General features: G+C 52.4%; 1 protein-coding gene across 5 annotated transcripts in view; it reads right to left on the minus strand.

The window, feature by feature from the left end:
* The window catches only part of TBX5 (T-box transcription factor 5), a 44,027-nt gene that overhangs the window by 20,759 nt on the left and 1,480 nt on the right, over positions 1–21,788 (minus strand). For 2 of the 5 annotated variants that reach the window (XM_054220080.1, XM_054220079.1), the window contains exons 1-6: positions 20,572–20,812; positions 17,826–18,001; positions 16,021–16,115; positions 13,041–13,160; positions 12,077–12,224; positions 9,715–9,867 (exon numbers count right to left, since the gene is read on the minus strand). In XM_054220080.1, coding sequence (XP_054076055.1) covers positions 9,715–9,867; positions 12,077–12,224; positions 13,041–13,160; positions 16,021–16,115; positions 17,826–18,001; positions 20,572–20,590 — 711 coding nt within the window. In that variant the 5' untranslated portion in view covers positions 20,591–20,812. Of the gene's footprint in view, positions 1–9,714; positions 9,868–12,076; positions 12,225–13,040; positions 13,161–16,020; positions 16,116–16,909; positions 16,932–17,825; positions 18,002–19,533; positions 19,637–20,571; positions 20,813–21,788 lie in introns of those variants that run through there. The other 3 variants (XM_054220082.1, XM_054220081.1, XM_054220083.1) reach the window with 3 other exon arrangements.

Consider the following 21,788-nt stretch of genomic DNA (forward strand, 5'->3'; position numbering starts at 1 on the left):
GGGAGAGGGGGAATATTGTTTATTAAACCCAAGCCAGTAGGGATGTGGGGGGAAAACACAGCTTTCAGGGACTCAAGTCGTCCTTCAGCCCAGGCATTGTCCACTCCTGATGGGCCTTCCTCTAGATCTCTCCACTGGAAAACTATCTCCTGCCAACAACCTCTCGCTTCTCTCAGGCCTGTCCCACAACTAACACGTGGGACTGCTCACACACACACATAAATTTCTCTCTGAAGGAAATCTGCTTTCTTAGTTACCTACTTTCTTTTTGCTGTTGAGACAGAAAGGGCTGCGCTGACCCAAGAACCAGGGATGCAAGTCATATCAGCTGAACAAACCCCGCTGGCACCAACAAGTATTTTCTCATCCATGCGCAGCCATGACCAAAACCTTACCTCCCGGATCCTGTCACTCAGACTGGTAAGGCTCACCCTTTCTGTATTTCAGACCAGCTAAACGTACTTCAGCTGCTCTGCATCTGACAGCCTTCCCCACCTGTAAGCACTGCATGGACCAACTACCTAAGGTACTTGGAGGGCAACTCCACCTCCGACCATCGTGCCCTGGGGGAATATTCATCTCCCCATTAATTCTAGGAGGAATTAAGAGGGACTAGTTTGCTCACTTAGTTGGCTACCTTCAGCACCTCAAGTACTCTGGGATGAACCCCCCCTCTGACACCTACCTCTGGTCCTCTTACAACATCTAAGTCCATCTAGAACATTTAAAGCAGCTGCTGTACAGAACGTACCCTTATCCAAGTAGGTTTTCTCAAGCCAGGGGTTGTCATTTAAGCAAATATTAACTGTGGACTAGCAACACCCTCGGATGCCCTGCGATCTTGTACAGAGTCACTCTGCCGTGCCAAATTTGACGCAAGTGCTTTGGTGTCTTTGCAGAGCCGGACTGAGTCTGCATCAGGCGTGATCTGCCCTAATTGAGTGCCAACCTCGCTCCAGAGCTGGCATAGCAAAGCAAAGGCAGCGCGAGCTCCGGCTCATCCAGCAACAGAACAACCATAAACCCACTCAGATGCAAAATAAATCTGTGCACGGCGCACAGCTGGAGTTTGCGATCAAGGAACCCCAGCCTTGGAGAAGGAGGAGGAGAGGATCAGTCTATGCAAAATCCCGTACCAGCCTTCAGCTTATTTTTAATATTCAAGCAGAAGGCGGCAACGGTTCCCCTTCTTCTCTTTCTCCATCACTGCCCGGCAGTCCAAGCCCTCAGCCAGGAGTCAGGAGAAGCACTTGCACTTGCCCAGGAGAGGAGGCAACCCTGCGTTTGCCATTGGAGGAACTCCATGTGCTCACCGCGTTTTGTGGAAACACTGTCCTTCCTTCCTATTGAAAGTCGGCCAACGGGAAGGAAAGGGCTGGAGATTAATGGCGGTAAGAACAGAGAGAGGTTCATGTTCACCCAGCCGAGCACACACAACTGGACCCACCTCTTTGCCAAAATTCAAAGAGAAAAACCTGGCTCGGCTACTGTCAATAGCAAACCCCGCCAGGTGTCTGCACGACCAGGCTATTTTGCTATTTTCTCATCTTATAGCATATTTTTTTCCAAAGGCCATTTATTTATTTGCCGTTTTTGCCCAATTCAACCCCAAAACTCGCCCAAAGACCCCATCACCCCTACGCTTGTCCCCACGAGCATTCCCATTAAATCAGGACGTAATTTAGTATATAAACGGGGCGTTGCTGCTTTTTTTTTTGGTCACGCATTTCAGGTTTCAAAGAGAAGGGCGAACAAACAATCTATTTGGTCCAATTTGCCATTTGCGCTGTTCTCTAGCAGTAAAACAGGGGCGCTTTTTATAATTAAAAGCTCCTAATAATTAGACAACCAGCTGTGTACTTTGCAAAGAAACTGCCTATCAGTTCCCAGCGGAGAGGTGGTGGCATTTCTATAATGAATAATAGGCATTATTCAACTTTTTGAATGTTTCTATGCAATTTGCATCCCGACGCACACTAAATGTACGAGTTGTCCTCCCTTGCCGAACCCAATGGCAATATTTGCTTGCATAAGTGAAGTCCTTCACGGAGCGAGGATTTACAGTATTGGCACCGGCACACAAATGTACAAAGGGCCGGATTCATCCCAACCTAACCGAAGGCATTTTAACCAAGGCGCCTGCACTGGGAACCTCGTCTCCCGGCATTCCTGCTGGAATCAAGGGAGGGAGATGGGGACTGCCAGAGGGCACTGGGGCTCTGAGGTGGGCAGCATTGCCTTCACAGGTCCCCAACGCCCTCCATTCACCGGAGAAGGAGCCAACAACATGGCTAATTTAAGGACCTACGTTTAAGGACCTCAGCTGAATGCCCTGTTTGATGAATCAAGCCTTTAATCACCCACAAAATGTCGGACAAAATATCGTATGGGACCTCCGCCTTGCGAATACCTTGCTTTATGAGTGGAGAAGTCCCCTAACCCTCATCGTGAAGACTCTTACAAGCAACGGCATTAAAGTATATGTTGGTAGCAGGAAGTCCCACGTGAAGCACACGTAACTTCAGCCTCCTTAAAACTAAAGATCTGCATGACTGAAGGCATCTAGAAACCAGGGGCTGCAGGTTTTAAATTAGATCTCAGGTCTTTGGTGTATTTGAGATGGATTTCAGCAGGTGCTTTCAAGAGCAAAGTTCCTCTAGATGATAACTCATGGCGTCAGCCCTAGGACTTAGCCAGGAGAGTCCAAGCCAGATTTGAGAAAATCGTACAAAACAAAATAGAAAATAGCGAAAAAGCTGGTGAATCCCTGCTTTAGAAAATAGCCTGGGGAAGATGTTTTGTTTGGCCAGTTTTTGTCTGACTTACAAACCATTTCAGAGGTGGAAAAGCAAACGACTGGGTGGAAATAACCTTCTTCTGGATCAACTTTGCCATAGAGAAACTCTGTTTAATTGACTGTAGCTCATTGGTGGGGGGGGGAGGGGGAGAAGAAAAAGCTGTCAGAAAATCAAATGACAATTACATCATGAAAAATAAAAAAAATACAACGTCCTGCGAGGTCATTAAGACAGAATGCCCAGGGCTAAATTATATAGCACAGATTCAATAAAACTGTAGGGCTCTGTTTATGTATTTGTTACTGAAAGAAACCGATGGCACAGTTCACTTCTGACCACTGATTTCTAAAGCTGCTGCAGACACTTCTGAGACGAGAGCTTTCCCGGGTGAAGCCTTCCACATTTACACTTTTCAGGGCTTGTCTGACCTATGGGTTCCTCTTCACTTTAACGGGAAGCGACAGTTCCCAATGGAATCTCGGCGCCGCTCCCCTGCACTCCTTTCTCTGGGCTAACTGACCACAACGCGCTTCTGCTGAGGCATTTCCAACGGCGTCTTTGGCTCCAGCATGATAAAATTTAGCTTTGCATCTAGTTAGGTCAAGGAAAGATGCTTTAGGTTTGGGGTTTTTTGCACAGCCATGTATTTATATGGGGAGGGGTGTGCCTACAGGCTCATGAATATTTATATGGCCAGGGTCAAAACTACCACTTAGTATTACTTATTGTCAAGCCCTTGCCATAATAAGATTTTTCTCAATTGCTTCTAACTTTACAAAACTTTGTTAGGACCGAAATCCTCCACGTCGGGCGTCTGCCCTTGGCTCCTTTTTATTTACTTATTTTACTATCAGCTGGTCCCGTGTTTTTGAGCACTTCAGCTAAGGGACAACACACCGCCCTGACCCTCCTGGGCTCTTCTGAAACTGTCCTAAAGGCTGGGCATTTTGGAAAAGGGACTTCGTGTTCTGCAAGGAGGGGATCCTTAGTTTCTGAGCTCTCTTCTCGTGAACATCTGTCCCACTTAGACAACTTAAAAGCCTGAATGGGGAAAAAAAAAAATCACCATTCAGGTCGCCCCACTTGGTGATGAAGAGGTTGAGGCGATTACCCTTGAGCTGAGCTCACACGGACCTCCCCGCGCTGTGGGGATACGTGCCGTCCCTGCCCTGCAGGTGACCGTAGTCCTGCTCAGTGTGGCAGAGACAGGCCAGGACCATCCCTGCAGACAGATGTGCTGGGAGAAACTGGGAGGCTGGGCTTCAGGCTCGAAAGCACAGAGCCTTTTTCTTTTGCACTCTCACGTACCCCAGGTGGAAACCAAGTCAGCGTGGAGGAGGAAGCCAAACCAGAGCAGGGGGAAGGAAAGAAATAGATGAAGACAAGGTGCCTGCTGAGACTACGTACGTCTGGCTGGGCCAACCAGAGGAGCTGGATGGGGAGCTGGGACTGAGAGCCTGAGGTAAAGGCCAGGGGAAGGGGGGGGCGCTGCTGGCAAGGGGGAAAAGATGCCAAACCCAGAAGCCAGTGAAGGAAATGGGAGGGGTTGAGAGCCAGTGGCTGGTGGGAGGTACTGGTGCGAGACAGAGGGGCTCATTGTGGAGGTTGTTGGCTGAACTGGGAGACAAGAATGGAGAACAAGAAGAGACAGACCTTGCACAGAGTTGGGATGCGGGGAAGGAGGTGGGTCAGGAGGTGAGAGAGAGAGAGGGTGTCTTTGCAGAGCTTGGGGAGGGGGCCTGGATCAAGGACTGGAAGGGACTGGGGGCTCAGGGCTGGCTGAGCACCCTGTCCCGTGGCTGCCAGAGAGGCAGGGACAAGACTGAGGACAAAGGGGCAGAGGGAGACTGGACTGGTTCAGACACCGATTGTGAAGGACGCAAGGCCTCCTGAAGGAAGCACTTGCCCACCAAAGCCTACAACGGGACTAAGCATTTGAGAGCAGAGATGTGAGGAGCCCGGTGAGGGTCACTGAAAGGAAAAGAGCTCACTGCAGTCCCCAAGCGACCGAGGGCTGGAGAGAAGCCACCAGCCCTGGCAATGAAGAGGAGACACAAGGTCTCACCTCACTTAACCACAGGGAGTGCTTGGGGGACCCTGCTTTGGAGAGGAGCCTGCCCTGAGCGAGGAGGGAAGCTGCCCCTTCTTGCCATGGAGGTGGGAAGACACGGGGCCAATGGCTCCAGGCTGGGTAGGGAGGGTTCAGGGGACACAGAAGTGCAGGGGACTGGACCGGGTCCAGCCTCTGCAGAGAGGCGCTCCGTTGGATGCCAACTGGGCCACCACACTGGTAGCCTCTACTGAAGCTATGGAGGTGACTACTGGCAACCAAAGCCAAGGAGAACAGAGCTCTTGGGGCAAAACTTCCTGAGCCCAAGGACCGTCCCGTCTCCAGCAACAGCTACACCTACACAACCCTGCGAGATGCCTCGATGGAGCAGCAAAAGGCCACGTGCTCGGAGGAGAGCCGCACGGGCAGCTCTCCAAATCACAGCAGGACGGAGCACTGGTTGACTCGACCGAGTCAACGGCACTCTTTTAGTACAGGGGTCTTTCTGGGGGTGGGATGAAGCTATAGATTCCGAAAGCCCACGCAGCATGTTCCTCCACCCCCACGGGCTGTCGGGGAGCGCGTCAGATTAGTCTTCAGCCAAGCCTTTCCCTGGCTCTCTGCATTGCTGTGGCACACATAGAATTTCTGGGTGCCTGTAGCATCCCACCCGGGGATAACGTTTCCTTAAAAAGAACTTGGGCTACCAAGAACGTTAAATAACTGGGGGGGGGGGGAGAAGAAAAAATCAGCATAAAACCGGATATCCTGAGGGGGGGAAAACCAATATAAAGCCCAAGTCCAGCTAACGGGGAAAGTAGGTTGTAAAAATTAATGAGAATAATTGTTGTGAATTCTTGCTTTTGAAAGAACCCTCATGAGGGCAGAACCTTAATTATTTCTGTCTATTAGGGTTCATTTCCTGGTCCTAAGCAGCGAGCTCGTACCTAATAAATACAAGCTAGTAACACAATGATTTAAGCTACAGCAAAATGGTACTTAACTGCAGGGGGAAGTTAATATTTGGGAATCAACCTGATTGCAAGCACCCATTGTGTAAATGGCAAGGAAATGAAATGTGCATGTGACCTATTTTAACACCTCGATATTTCTGGGGTATTTTTGCAGGGTTGCAGAGAGCGGGGGGGAGGTGGTCGGCGGAGCTGCTGACAACCGCGCTGAAAACTTTACCAAAACTTTCTTCCTAGCTTAAACCTCCTTTTGGGGAGCAGAGCTGGGGAGGGAGAGATCCCAACGGGCTTAAATATCTTTTCAGGCTGTCTAAAATATCAGGGGAAATAAGCACAAGCCCTACGGTGGGATTGCAGCTGTGCTATTGAAATAAATTGACGGATCTGAAATCGGGCAGGTATTTCTATAAGCCGTGTGAGCGCAGACTCAAACGCGTCTGCGGGCCAGTCATACAATTAATACTGGAATATAACTCACCTATAATGTAGCTCTAGAAACCTAAAACATCCACGCAGAATTTGTTTGTGTATATGCGTGCGTGCGTGTGGAATACATGGATGTATAGAAACTATGTGTAAAGTATGTGGGTGGGTAAAAACTATACGTAAAATACATCGGTGCGTACAAACAGTGTGCAACTGCGTGGGTAGGAAGGCTTGCCTGAAGGATGCGCTACAGGTGATGGGTGGAAGCGAGAGAGAGATGGCTGTAAATGGGAAAAAAATAGGCAGTGAGCTGACGAAGAGACAGGGGGATGGACCCTCCCTGGGAGCTCGATGGAGGCAGAACACCAGACCGGCGGGACTGCTGTCATTTTATGGCGAGGGGAAACGCAGCCTGCATGGCAGCACGAGAACACGTTTTGCCACGCAACACCTCAGCTGTGAAAGCTGAACTCGGCTTTTTGCCCGTGGAAAGGACCCCGCTTGCCGCTCGACGGAGCTGAGGGATGTTACCCCTTCCGCACAGCCAGCATCTGCATCAGCATCAGCTGCAGCCGCCTCGGCCCCGCTATTATTCTCCGTCTTGCACTGGGGCAAGCTACAAATTTTATTCCCTTCCCTGGAGGGAGATGCCATTTAGGGTAGATCATTCCCTGGTTTATTTTTACGGCTCTATCTTTCTCGGTTGGGTCTTTATCTTGGGGCTACAGCCACTCTTTATTTGTTCCCCCAACGATTCCGCGCAGCGAGAAGGAGGAATTGCGTGTGTCGGGGGGGGGGAAGAAAGGGATGTAAATGTATGTAAAATGTGTAGGGGGGTGTGTAAAATATGTAGTGGTGTCTGCGTGCGTGTGCATGTGTCTGCTGGGATGCGGGCGTGTGTGTGTCTGTAGGGATTCATGCGTTTGTCAGGGCGTGTGTTTTGACAGAGACGGATACGCAGATGTCATTTCTTATCAACCAGATGTTGTTGATTTACAATCAAATATTCCTGCTCCTCCTAATATGGCAGTTTTCCCAAACTACTGTACTTACATGTTTCTGCTTTGCTTTTGTTTTATTTGCATGATAATTTTTTTTTTTTTTCTATAAAACAGTCCTATTTTTCTTCAAAGGAAAGCAGTTAAATTCAGGCCTGTTTTCTCATAGGGAAATGCCTTTAAAGCGAGCAGTGTGTCCTGTTTTATTAACTCCCAGTTCTATTAATATTATATTCTTTCTCCGAATCCATCAAGCAGAAGTTAAACTTGATTTTATAGCATCCACAGCGGAGTTATAATTTAAGGCATAATTTGGCGAGGTCTCAATTTGGATTCAGTTTGCTTGTCCTGGTTGTGCCAACAGCTCCTATTTTAAAGGGCAGGGAAGTATTTTCTTTTCTCCCTAGTTACGGTGAAACACTCTTTCTTCTCCAGCCTACCTCTGCTCTCCGCATCTCCCTTGCCAACTGATGGACGGGGGGGGAACGCGATCATTTTGCGCAGGTTTAGGAGCTCCCTACTTACATCTCCAGGAAAGCATCCAGGATTTATCTGGGGTGTTAAATGACCTTTCTCCATTTGAAAATAAATAAATAAATAAATAAATAAATAAACAAACAAGTACACGGTTTCTCTCTGCCAAGCGCAAAGGAGCCATCCTACCTGTAAAGTACCAGTAAAAGCTTGTAGTGATCACTTTCTATGCAATTGGGGGGGGAATTTGCACCTTTTTTTTCCCCAAAAGGAAAATTGGCTTTTCATGGGGCTCTACCCTAGAGAGGGGCAGTTGGTGAAAGGCATCGCTACATACATCTGCTGAGAACTACCCCAGCCTCGAGCCTTCCTCCCCCTCCATCCTCGCTCCCCAAAAGCCGAGCAGGGGATGAAGATGGGGCAACCACCCGACAGCGGGGTCCCCCCGGAGGGGACAGCAGGACCCACCCGGCAGCACCCCGAAAAAAAAAAAAAAAAAAAAAAAAAACAACCACCTTAGTTAACACGTATATTTTTTCTCTTTGTTTTTTTGGGCAGGCAGGGAGCTGATTTCAGGCTCAGAGCCTCCCTTTTCCTTCCAGAGCCTGCTGGCTGCCAAAAAGCCCGCAGCCCCCCGGCGCCCTCCCCGCAGGGCCGGCCGGGGCAGGAGGCCGGCCCCAGACAAAGGCGGGGGGGGGGCGCAGCCCGGGTTATCAGCGCCCCGGCCGCGGAGGGGAGCGCCGGGCTCCCTTCTCCAGATTACAAGGCTTTGACCCATGCGGGAGGGTGGCGGGGGGCGGGAGGGGGCGAGAAGATAAAGCCAACTTCCTTGCTTGGTCGTCTCCTCTCTGAGCGAACCATCCTGTTGAGCTAATACTGCCCGCCCCCCCCCCCCCAACCCGGCTCGCCCTGAGCCCCGTCTTTGGGCACTTTGTCTGTGTCGCCAGGAATAACAGAGGGGATGGGATGGGCGTGCGGCGAGGGGAAAAGAAGAAGGAGAAAAATAAAGGGGAAAAGAAGACAGGGAGGGGGGGAAAAAAAAAAAAAAGGAAGAAAGAAGGGGAGGAAAAAAAGAGGGAAGGAAGAAGGGGAGAAGAAGGGGAGAAAAGGGGGGGAAAGAAGAAGGGTAAAGAAGAAGGGGAGGAAAGAAGAAGGGGAGAAAAAGGAGGAAAGAAGAAAGGGGGAAGAAGAAGGAAAAGAAGAAGAGGAGAAAGTGGGAGAAGAATTGGTAAAAGAAGAAGGGGAGAAAAAGGGGGGGAAAGAAGAAGGGGAGAAAATGCGGGGAAAAAGAAGGGAGAAAAAGAGGGGGAAGAAGAAGGGGAGAAAGCGGGGGAAGAAGAAGGGGAGAAAGCGGGGGAAGAAGAAGGGGAGAAAGCGGGGGAAGAAGAAGGGGAGAAAGCGGGGGAAGAAGAAGGGGAGAAAGCGGGGGAAGAAGAAGGGGAGAAAGCGGGGGAAGAAGAAGGGGAGAAAGCGGGGGAAGAAGAAGGGGAGAAAGCGGGGGAAGAAGAAGGGGAGAAAGCGGGGGAAGAAGAAGGGGAGAAAAAGGGGGGAAGATGGGGAAAGAAAAAAGGAGGAAAGAGGATGGGGAAAAAAGAAGGAGAAAGTGGGGAGAAAGAGAAAGTGGAGAAAGTGTGAGAAGAAAATGGAAAAGAAGAAGGGGAGAAAAAGGGGAGAAAAAGGGGAGAAAATGGGGGAAAAGGAAAAGTGGAGAAAATGGGGGGAAAGAAAAAGGGAGGAAAGAAGAAGGGGAAATAAGGGGGGAAGAAGAGAAAAGGAGAAGGGGAGGAAAGGGGGGAAATTAGAAGGGAAAAGAAGAAGGGGGAAGGGGAAAAGAGGAAAGGAAAAAAAGAAGAGGGAAAAGGGAAAGGAAGAAAGAACGGGGGAAAGAAGACAAGAAGGCTGGGGGGAGGTGAGGAGAAGGGGAACCGATGCCCCCGGGAGGAGCGGCGCGGGGGGGCAAGCGGTTCGGCGGTACGAGGGCCGGCCCAGCCCCTCACCTTGTGGTTCTGGTAGGAGGTGACGGCGATGAAGGCGGTCTCCGGGAAGACGTGGGTGCAGAAGGCGGTGTTCTTGGAGCCGAAGCCGTTGTTCTCGTCCGCTTTCACGATGTGGAGCCGGGGCTGGTACTTGTGCATGGAGTTCAGGATGATCTGGGCAAGGAGAGGACACGCCGTGGGAATGGAGGGGACACAGAGCGGCGCACACCCCCCCATCCCCCCCGCTGCCCGGGGTTGGGGACAGAGGGGTCGTCGCACCCCCTTTCCCAAAACCTTCGCCCTCTTCAGGGCTCCCCCAGATTTAGGTGCTGGAATGGGGGGGGCATACCTCTCAAGAACCCACACACACACACTCTCCTCCCCCAACCAAGGAGCCCATCAGGGCCAGGTGATGCTGTAAAAGGTGGCTCCTTACCTGCTGCCCACCCCCCAGCCCTGGGCTGTGCTGCTGTGCCCCCCACACCCTCCGGGGGGGGGCCAGAGCTGCTCTGCCAACACGGCGTTGGCACCCTGAACCTGCTGCTGGTGGGGGCTCTCCGCCTTCCCTGTCCCTTCACAGTCACCCCAAACCTCCCAGTTCACCACCACGACGACCCGGGTATCTCACCCCCCCCACACCCACCCAGACCCAGGAGGGCAAAGAGGCAAGAAGGGGGAGGGAAGCAGAGGGATGGAGGGATTTACTGTGTCCCCCCCCCACCAGCCACCCGCAGAGGATGGGAGAGGAGGGTGGCGGGGAGGGGGGGACGCGCTGTGTTCAAGATAAAAAGCGGTCCCTGCTCGGTACCGGGTTAATCTCGGGGGGAAAGGGACGGGGGACGGGGGGGAGCGGCGGGGGACCACTCGGTCACGATAATGACTGCCGGACCCTGGCGACAGCGAGACGCAGCGCGCCCCGCTGCCGCCTCCCCCGTCCCGGGGGTTTAAGCAAATTGCTTTGACATCCAGGAAAGTCGTAGACATCAACGGTGAACGATCTAATGGTTCTTAATTTCATTACAGCGACTCTAATTGAGAGACTCCTGGTGCAGCTCCTCCTCTGAAGTCCCTTATTGTCCCCTCAGCGCCTTCGGTTTGTTTAGAGGGACTTTTCCCCAGAGCCGCCTGGTCGCAGCGGGGGACGCCCGAGCCGGATCCCGTGTGTCCCCGTCCCCCCCCACCCCCCACCATCGGGGCTGCTCCCCAAATTCACCTCGGGGGGGAATGAGGAGAGGTTCCCCCCAGCTGCGCTGCTGCGGAGTCCCCGCTCTCCCCTCCCGCTTCCCGGGGGAGCGGGGAAGGTCCTGATCCCTGGAAAGCAGCCCTTGCGAACCCCTTTTGCCACCAGCTCAAGGCGAAATTAAAATAAAATTTAAAAAATAAAATAAAAAAAAAATAAAGAAAGAAATCACACACCCCCGCCCCAGCTGGAAGGTAAAAGGATGTTCGGGATTGGGGTGGCCGCTCTGCCCTGCAGGAAGCCCCCACCCTCGCTTCTTAGCGACCACGTGGGCAGGGATTTAATAGCACAAGATTTATCATTAAAAAGCGAAGGGAAAAAAAAAAAAAAAGAGAAGTTGGGAAAAAAAAAAAAGAAACTGAAGTGTTGAAATGAGACTGGAGAAAAATACGCTCTTGGAAAGGGATGGCGGGATCTGGATTCGCATAGCCGCTTAAGTAATTATATATATATATATTTTATAGATATATATATTATTCATACATGCACATATATATTTGCTCAGAGGAACACGCATCTTTGGAGACCTCCGAAGGAGGGCTGTTTCTGGCTGCAGAATTCACACAAGCTTTCACGGCCCCACGAGTCCAGCAAAGACCTTTTTACGTCCCAGAAGGTCTAGCGGGATTTCAATATATATTTTTTTTTATTATTGTCTTTAATTATTGTTGCCTTTCTTTTTTTGTTTTTTTGGATCGAGGGATCCACATGGGTTTAGGTCCTATTTCCCCGAATAATTATGCCTGATTGATTTTACCTGGTAGCCAAATTAACCGAGGCAAGGGGTGGATTTTAACCCTCCAGAATTCTCCATGAGGTTAAAACCAGGCAGTTAAATACTCAATTAAGCCGGGCGCGTTTCGCCCACTCGCGGACTCCAGGCCCCGGGGGTCTGTAATCTATTCCCACCCAGTGCTGCGAAATAGCTCATTTTAAGGTTTATGCTTCCATTTTTCGGGGGGGGGGCGGGGGTGTCCTTCATTAGGGTTCATCACCTCTCAAGGAAGAAAATAACACCGCACCAACACGACGGGTCTGGAGATGGGTGACATTGCCGAGACCTTGCCGGGGGACGGGGACATGCGTGGGACCCTCCGCAGCCCTCCGCGGGTGCGGTGTTCTTCTCCCGCCCCCTGTACTTACATGTCCGAAGGGGTCGAGGTGGTTGTTGGTGAGTTTGAGCTTCTGGAAGGAAACCAGTTGCCTCATCCAGTGGGCGCCGGTGGCCGGGGAGTCGGGGTGGACATACAGCCGCCCGGGCATGGCCGGCTCTGCCTTCCCTGTCACCGACCTGCGTGGGGACACAGGCAATGACCTCCGAGCAGGGGGGGGGGACGACATTCCCGTGTGCTCCTGCACCCCTTCCAGCCCTTCCGGTGGGGTCCATCCCGCGGGCCCCCGGACCCCTTCCGTCCCCTCCTGTGGGAAGCTTCCAGCGGAGTTTCTCCCGTGGGGTCCCTCCCGTGGAGTCCTGCACCCCCATCTCCACACCCACACACACCCCCCCCCGGTTCCCACCCGTTCAGCTATCCCCGTCCGCGGAGGCAGCGCGGTGCTGGCCGGTCACACCGTTCTCGGGAGGAAAAAAAAAAAAAAATAAAATAAAGAAAAAAAAAAGGCACTTCCAAACACTGGGAATTAACCGAGCTCTTTGGCACCTTTCCCGTTGGAGATCGCTCTCCCTGTTTCCCTGTTTAACCCCATTCTCCCCCCCCCCACCCCAGTTACCGGCACCCAAACCAGGAGCAAAGGACACACTGTGTGCCAATCCTTACAGATTTTCCTGCCCGGAGATATTCCCTTCCTTAACATAATTAAACTTTTGGTTCCACACCAGCCAATAATCTCATCGTTAACCAGGATTACAGTTATCGTTAGCTAATTGCGAGAGATTTTTCTCACTTTTTTTTTTTTTTTTGGCTGCATTTCTCTCCCAAGGACGGTGAGAGCATCCCCAGAGGCTCAGGTGAAGCCCCTGCATCTCTCCTTTGCAGGGGAAAAAAGAAGGATGAGCGGCTGGATTCAAGGCTATCTCCCAGCCCAAAAAGCCCGACACAGAGGTCTCTTCCCGCCCCCCCCCACCCACCCCCACGCAACGTCTGCATACCATTTATTATCTGCAAATTTGTATCTGTGGTCATCCGCTGGTACAATATCCATCAACAGGATGTACTTCGTTTTTGGATTGAGTCCAGTGACCTTCACTTTGTAACTGGGGAACATACGCCTATAAAAAAATAATAATAATCAGTACAGAAATATAAAAGCGGAGAAAAAGAAAGTTTTCCAAGGCGGTTTCGCGTGTGTGCTTGCGAAGAGGAGACGGGGCCGGGGGGAGTTATTTAACAAAAGGGGCAACGCCACACTTTCGGAGGGACCTTCCCGAAAGGGCAGAGGCGGGGGGGTTTGTGTGCATCCTCCCCCTGGGGTGTGGGAGATGTTTGGGTGCCTCTGGGTACCGCCCCGGCTCCCAGCTGAGGCGAAAACAGGCGATTCATCAGGGCAGAATCGTAATTAGGAGGCTGGCGGGGTCATTTATTCGCCTACTCGTGTGCCTGCGCGTCTCTTCGTATTTTGCTTAATTATTGGTTTCGCCAAGAGTTCGAGTCTTCCCTTCTTCGAATAAATGCGGTCGTGAGAACTTTTGGAAGCAAGTTACTTCCCTCTATACATAAACCGCTGGAACAGGAGGGGAGATGTGCCAAAAACAAGTAAAAATACATATATTTACAGAAATACATCTATTTAAAAGGCATACATTTCCACCGCCCCTCTGTGTACCAACGGTTCTATGGGCAGATATGAAATTAAAAAAAAAAAAAAAAAAAAAAACAACACAAACGCACTCAGGTGTGACACCAAATCCGTGTGATCCGTGTACAGAGACATCAGCAAACACACCTGACAAATCCTTGGAACCACTCGGATACACACTGAAGGCAGGGGCTTTTCGAAATATTTTCCATTACTGCAAGGCAGGGACTTAAAACACTGGTGTTATTTTAGTTTGAGCTTTCCAAATATTTAAAAATAAAGCAGATGAAAACGTATCCCTGGACTTAAAATACGCATAAACAAAACCCCCACACCTCTAAAAATACTACGCTCTTCTCCGAGGCTCTTATCTCCGCGATAGGGCATCTGGACTGGGGTTTAATTCAGCTGTAAAATGCTGGAGGGGGGTGGAAAAAAAAAAAAAGCTACTAACGAAGAAAGCGGGGGTTTAACTTCAACGTTTTAAGGAAGAAACCAAATTCCACCTGAAGAGTGATCTGTAACCCCATCGAAAACACCTGACCAGCAAGAACACGGACTTCTCCAACAATAAACATGGGAAATTCTACAAATAAGGAAACCCATCCCGTATCTCCCCTAAAGCCCCCGCGCTGTAAATGTCGATTTTATTGCTCGCCAGATGAGCTTTCTGTCCACTGCGATATTTGTTTGAAATTTCTGCAAGGTGGTTTATGTCTCCCTCCGTGAGCTGCCTTTTTTTTTTTTTTCCGTCGTCGTCTTTTTTTTTTTTTTTTTTTTTTTTTTTTCTGTGGGAACTGGGGGTTTTCGGGAGGTCCCTCCGCTCCCCCCAGCATGCGTCCCGGCGGCGGGGGAGGGGGGGCGGCAGGACCCCGGTCCCCAGCACCTTCCCCCTCCTCCTCTTCATCCCCTCGGACACAAGACCCTTCTTTAAACCCGATTTCTTTCCCCCCCCCCAGCAGCAGCGAGGTTCAAGGGGAAGGCGAGCCGTGAGACAGACCCATTCGCTAAAACTTTACACAACCAGCTCGATATTTATTCCCCCCCCTCTTCAGGCAAATTTTGGAAGACCACAACAAATGCCAGGCGACAGAGCAAAATGAAAGTTTGACTCCGCGTTGTTTATTGTGCCCTTGCAACCTAAAACTACTACCATTTCTACGCGTGGAGGGGTGGGTTTTTTTTTCCTCCCTCCCTTTCCTCCGAGGATTTTAATTTAAAAATCCCAACGAAAAGAGCCCCTCTCGGGCTGCCCCCCAGTTTGCCGATGGGACTGGAGAGACTATTTCAGTGGGTCTCTCTGCCTTAGGCGCTCTTCGATTTAACCTAACGTATTAATATTAAAGATAATGTTAAATCGCCTCAAACACGCTCGTAACACGTATAAATATCTATGGATCGGGATTACTAAACCGCTCATGGAATCGATTACGCGCAAGTCCCAATAAAATGGGCTTTGCGAGGCTGTATATTTTTCTGCACACCCACGCAGACAAACACACCCGTGTAGAAACGCGTATCTGGGCGCAGTTAGATCCGCATGCTATTTATTTGCGGCCACATCTATCTCTGCATCTAAACAGCTTTGCTATCAGTATATAAACAGGAGCTTAAGACCGCATATATATTTTTAAATGGGGTGGCGTGGGTGTTCCGCATGTATTCGCCTCAGCGTGGGCAAAACAAACGCCAAACTTCTGCAAACGGCGTACGGCATTGCAAAATCGCGGAAGGGCCGAGCTGCTCCTTTAATTAAAATTAAAAATAATAACACTAATAACAACAACAATAACGAAATCGCCCGGCGAGCGGCTCTAAACAAGATTAGCTTTTTGGGCCAAGCGGTTGCAACTCGCCTTCGCCTGGAAAGCTTCCAAAGGCCTGAAATTGGGCTTAACGATCCAACTGTTCTGGTTAAGAAAGAAGCCAGAAGAAACAATTTTGGGGGGGATAGCTGCTGGGAGGGAGGCGGGGGGGTCCGCAAGGGCCGGCCCCGCCGGGGCATCGCCGGGCAGGGCGCTGCGGCCGCTCCCGGAGCCGTGGCACAGGCACACGGGGCGGGGGGCTGTAGCACACGTACACATACAGGGGGGGTCGTGACACACACACACACACACACACACGGGGGGGGGGGGGGGGGTGTCTCGCACACGAGAGACGGGACCGCACCAATGGCGGGGAGAGCGGGGCCGTGGGGACGCGCACCCCCACCCACGCCGTTGTGCCCCCTCCCGCATAGGCAAGTGTGTCCTCCCCCCCCCCCGAAATACACACAGACAAGGTAGATTCAGCCAGGCAAGGGGGACGTGCCCCCCACCACCCTCGCCTCTTACCTCCCGGCCTTTGTTATGATCATCTCCGTCCCCACTTCGTGGAATTTCAGCCACAGCTCCCGTTCGTGCAAAAACACTTTTATTCCCTCCATACCCTGCAAAAGTAGCGGGGGGAGGGGGGAGGAGGCACAAACCGTCAGCGGTGCGGGGAGAACCGGGAAGGGGGCGGCGGGGGCCCGGGAGGGAAAAGGCCGGGCGATAGAGGGCCGGAGCTCCGGGCATTCCCGGGAAAATCCGGCCGCAAAACCGGGGAGAATGGGATTTTCAGGCCGGAGCCCGGTGATGCTGCTCAAGGGCGGGGATGGCGGGGGGGGGGTCTGGGGTAGGGTCCTGCGGGCCTCAGTGGTGCCGGGGAAGGGAGGAGAAGGCAGGGAGCACCCGGAGCCGGCTCCAGCCCGAACCGCCCCCCCCCCCCCCCAGGCCCGGCCGCCCCCGGAGCAGCACCCCGGCGCTTCGGCCCGGCCAACCCGGAGGAGGTTTACACCCCGCCGGTGAGTGATTTACACCCGGATGGCCCCGTTTCTGCAGCCGTGGGGTGTCAGCTCCGCTCCCCTCGCCCGCTGCTTTTATCCCCCCCTCACCATGCCACCCCCCCCCCCGCCCCGCAAGGGCTGCTCGCAGAGGAACCCCACGCCTGGGGGACACAGCGGGGACAACGCATCCCGCCACCCGTGGGGTGTGAGAGGCAGAGTAGAACCCCCACCAGAGCCAAGCACATATTCCGCCCCCCCCCCCCCCGAAAATGGAGCTGAATCGCCCCACCAAACCCTTCGGGAAGGTTGTGGGGGGGCGATTTCCAAATGCACACGGCGGCTCCGGGGCAAGCCCGGTACCCCCGTGGGCGGCATCCACAGCGGGCTGTTTTCCCCCCCCACCCACGAGGTTTTACCTGCCGGGGGACCAGCGGGGGGCTCCGCAGCCGCTGAAAGCGGTGCGCTCTCGGTGGAAAAGCCCCTCTTCCCCGCCCCCCCCCACCACCACTCCGCCTCCCCGGGCTGCCCGGAGCCGGCTGGGGCCGAGTGCCGGGGGCCGGCACCCAGCACCGGGAAGGAGAAGCCGGGGGGCGGCCTGGCCCCCCACTGCCCTCCCCGGCCCGCCCGGTCCCGCGTGGGGACCCACGCGTGTCCCGGTAACAAGAGGCCCCCGGGGACGGGGCGGGTTCGGGGGGGGCGAGGGCTGATGTGGGGACCCTGGCCCCGGGATGGCTGCGGGGGTGTCCACGCGTGACACCCCCCCGCCTGCCCTCAGGACCCATTGCGGGGGTGTGGGCAGAGCTGTGAGTGACCACATCTGTACCTACATTATACATATGCCCGGGCATATAAATATATATATATTTATATCTAAATATACATATATATTTATACCTCTACAAATACCCACGGGTGTTCCTAAATCCATAGGAAACATGCACACGCAGCTGCCCGTGTGTGTGTTGGCGTGTGCGTGCGTACACTCACGCGTGGATGCCTGCGGGTGGGTGCGCGCCCGCCGCTGCCGGAGCGGGTGCCTCTCCCCGCTATTTTGGGTGCTTTCCCCGCCCCGCGCATGCCCCCCCACGCACCCCAGTCTTCACGCGTGGGCATCCCCGCAGGTTCAGCGCTTGGACACGACCCCAAATAACAGGAAAACAGGATGAGGCCCACCAGCAGGTGAGACTTTTCCCTCCCGTGGGGCCTAAAATGACTCATCACCGCCCAGAGCACCAGCGGCCACCCAGCTGAGCGGATATTTGGGGGGAAAAACGCAGAGAAAGGGAAAAAATAAAAATCAAAAGCAAGAGGAAGAGGAGGGTCGGTGCTTACCTGCTGGGTGAAGGCTGCTTGGGGCGAGGTGGGGGACTTGCTGGTGGCCCCCAGCTGAGTGTCCTGCTTGGCTTCAGCCTGGAGCTCTTTGGCCTCGGAGTCGGCCGGCGTGGTCGGGAGCCCAAAGCCTTCCTCGCTATCCGCCATGTTACGAGCTTCCTTCGTCGAATCCCCCACTGCAGGCACACATCGGGGAGAGAGCAGAGATAAGAGACGCATAAGTCAATGCTGACGTTTAATAAAATATATATATATTTTTATATATATATATATATATATATACACGTATGCAACAGAGCGCTAGGCAGGGCTGCCTGACAAACCCGCAACTCACTTCCAGCTGCCCGGGGAGGGAACAAGGCCCTTTAACTTTGGGAGAGGGAGAAATAAAGACTTTTATTTATTATCGCAGCCCGCAAGGGATGATAGGATTTGGGGGGGGGTTGGGACGGGAGGGGTTGGGAGGGGTGGGAGGGAGGGGAAGGGGGAGGCGGTATTATTAAATGCATCTTTTGGAAAAGGTAAACAGCGTATTTTAGGTCTGACTGGCAGGACGTGGGGAGCGAGGCACCGGGGGGCCGTGGACCGGCCAACTCATCACACAAGTGACTCTGGAGGTCAGGGGTCCGGGGCAAAGTTGGGTGGGGGGAGCAAAGCCTCCCCCGAGCCTTGAACGCCCCCGGGCTCGTTGTGACCGAGGGGTCTTAAACCGCCCCCCCCCCCCCCCCCCCTTTCCTCCCAGGGAACTGGGAGCTTTCACCCCATTCCAGTTTCAACCAGGCAAATGCCACCGACACGCGAGGCCCCTTGTATAACTCCATTTTCACAGAAAATTCAACTTCTCGGAATAAAATAAAATAAATAATTTTTTTAAAAGCTTTTTCTCCCCCAGCCCACCCCCCCCCACCCCGGACAGTTGCAAGTAAAGCAAAGGATGGACGAGATAATTAAAATATAAAAGTGCAAATAAATCAATCGGTCGAGACACTGTGCAAGGTAACGCGCAGTTCGGGCTGGTGAACAGGGTGGGTGGAATTGGGGCTGAAGTGAGCTAAATCAGAACATTTAGAGTAAAACTGCACCAGCAGGGAAAACGGGCTTAAAAAAAATACCCGGTTTACATCTGACGCGAAGCAACCACAGCGAATCTTAAAAGCAGTATTTTGACGTAGCTTTAAAGGCTCTATCAGGAATGGTAAAAGTTTCAAAGCGGAAAAAAAAATAATAAAAAAAGATAAAAGCAATTGAATTATCTGTTAGGTTTTTGTTCTTAAGGAGTTTAGAGTTTTAGTAGCTTTAAAAAAAAAAATATCTCTTGCATGTTTCAAAGAAGGGGATTCATTTTTGAAAGGCCAGCCATATGGAGGCAATATTGTTTTTAAGTACATGAGAATGTTCTGAAATGAGTTCTCCTTCTCCCTGCAACAATATTTAAAAGACGTTAAAAAAAAATTAAATAAAAGGGGGGTGAGGAAAAAAAAAAAAAGGTAATTCTCCTTTAAATGCAGAGGAAAATTGGGAGTGGAAAGGAGGGGGGAGAAAATGATCTTCCCCGCTAGTGGTGGGTAATATATACATATATATAATTTAAAAGGACAAAAAGCGAAGGGACTCCAGGTCCACACCTCTGGAGCTAAAGCTCGTGTAAAGAAATGGCCCGTGCCCCCCCCTCCCTCCCTCCCTCTCTTCCCAAACGCCCTTTTCCCACCGCACACCGGCCGGGCGCCCGGCACTGGGTGACCGAAGAGCGAAGCAAAACCGCTACGAGCGCGGAAAGTGCGCGGAGGGGAGCGGGAGCGGCCACCCCGGGCCCGGGCACAGCCCGCGGGGGCAGAGCCGCAGCTCCAGGGACCATTTAAGGCTTTTCTCTTCCCCTCCTCCTCCTCTTTTTTTTTTTTTTTTTTTTTTTCCCTCCCTAGACTGTGTTTTTTTTCCTTGCTGCAGCTTGGGAAGTGCCGGTTATCCATTTTTTTTTTTTTAAATCGATTTCCCTCCAGCTTGGAGCTATTATTCCCCCTGAGCTGGCAAAGTTAAGGGGAGGGCGAGGGGAGTGAAAAAAAAAAAAAAAAAGAAATTAAATAAATAAAGCATGTTTATTAAAACAAAGAGGGAGCCAGCTATGGCAGCGCAGGGCAGCCCGGCTCCAGCGAGCCTCCCCGATGCGCTCCGCGTCGAGCCATAATTAAGCGGATATAAAAAGAATAATAATTAAAAAAAAAAAAGGGGGGGGGTGACGGCAAAAAATAAGCCAACAACTAAGAGCGGCTGGCGATCCGTGGCTTCTATTTTTCTTTCTTTTTTTTTTTTTTTCCCCTTTAAAGAGCTTCTGAGAAGAAATGGAGCTTGACAGAACCAGGCCGCGGTGGCCGTATGAAAAATGCATCTTGCCTGGGCTAAAGTAGCACCAAGTGGGTTTGCGGGAGGGGGAAAGAAAAAAAAAAAAAGAAAAAAAAAGAAAAAAAATAAAATAAATCACCCTATGCTTTTGTTCCAGCTTCGCCCCGGTTCCCCCCCCCCCCCCCCCTCCTCCCCAGCCCCACACACCGCCGCGGGAGCCCTGGGCAGAGCAGCCCCCCCGCTTTTTCCCCGGCACCCCGCGTCTCCCGAGGCCTCGCAGCTCCTCGGCGAAGACAATTTGTGCCTAACAATGCCCCCAACCAGCCACTTTCGCTCTCCCTCGGCCGCACACACGCACCCGCGGATTACAGACCCCGACGGACATACATGGCAATGGAAGAGCTGTTACCTTGCTTGTTGAATTCCATGCAATCAATGCATCTCCATATACATAATGTATGTGTCTTATTTTTCCCCCTTTGCACTGGAAACTACAATGGAATCAGGCTTCGCGTGTGCATATTTCCTTTTATTTATTTATTTGCGGATCAGCATGTGAAAACCCAGCCTGGAAGAAAAAAATCTATCCAATGCAAGCCTGCTTTGCCTGCTTCTCTCTCTCTCTCTCTCTCCTGCTCTCTCCAAACACTTCCAGGTTGTCAGACGCACTAGAAAGGATCCTGAGACCAAGATAAAGCCCCCACCCCCCACCCCTTTTCTCAGCCTGATCTGGAAGATACAGTTTTCCCCACCCCGCTCTTCCTACTCCTCACCTAAAAATAATAACAGTAAAAAAAATAATAATAGTAATAAAAAAAGAGGAAGAGGACGAGAGAGAGGAAAAAGAAAACAGCACCCCCTTGGAGGAAGAAAAAAAAAAAAAAAAAAGGAAAAGTTTCGGGAGAGCTGGCGGCCGCCGCTCCTCCGGGCAGGTTCGCGGCGCTGCCGCCGTGGCTGCGCGGAGCCGGGCGCGGAGAGCGGCGGAGCGGAGCGCGGAGGTGACGTGGGCTCGTCCAGCTCCGCTCGCCAAGTGCCGGGACCCACTGGCCAACCAGCTGGGATCCCTGCTCCGGAGAGACTCACTCTCTCCCACAGCCCTCCCTCCCCGCCCCCTCCCCCCCCAAACCTCCTTTTCCAGCCTATTTTTCTGGCCGGCAAACAAGAACAAGGCACAAAGACAATCATCAAACTCCCCAGCAACCCTCCCCCTCTCCTTTACCTCCTTCCCCGCTCCCTCCCTCCCTCCTCCATCCATCTCTCCCAACCAAAGAGAAAATTCAGCGCCTGGGAATATTCCCCCCACCCTCCACTCCCCTCCCTCACCCCTTTAAATAAATCGCTGGCTCCGCTAACCTCGCACCACCCCCGCCCCCAAAAGCAGCCTAAACGTGTGGATTTAAACCCAGCTCTATATTTGCTAGTGCTCACAGAGGCCTTTTATTGGGGTGGTGGGGGTCCGTCCGTCCCCCCCCCCCCAAAATGGACTCGCCAAATGGGTATAACCTGGGAAAAAAAGGGATGAACCGCGGCGCAGTGGGACCAAAACCCAAAGAAGGTGCCCCTCGGGGTGTGAAACCCCGAAAGCCAGGGAAGGTCCCGTCCCCTCTCATCTTGCCCCTACTTCTG

This window comes from Rissa tridactyla, chromosome 13 (assembly GCF_028500815.1).
Source record: "Rissa tridactyla isolate bRisTri1 chromosome 13, bRisTri1.patW.cur.20221130, whole genome shotgun sequence".
Lineage (NCBI taxonomy): Eukaryota > Metazoa > Chordata > Aves > Charadriiformes > Laridae > Rissa > Rissa tridactyla.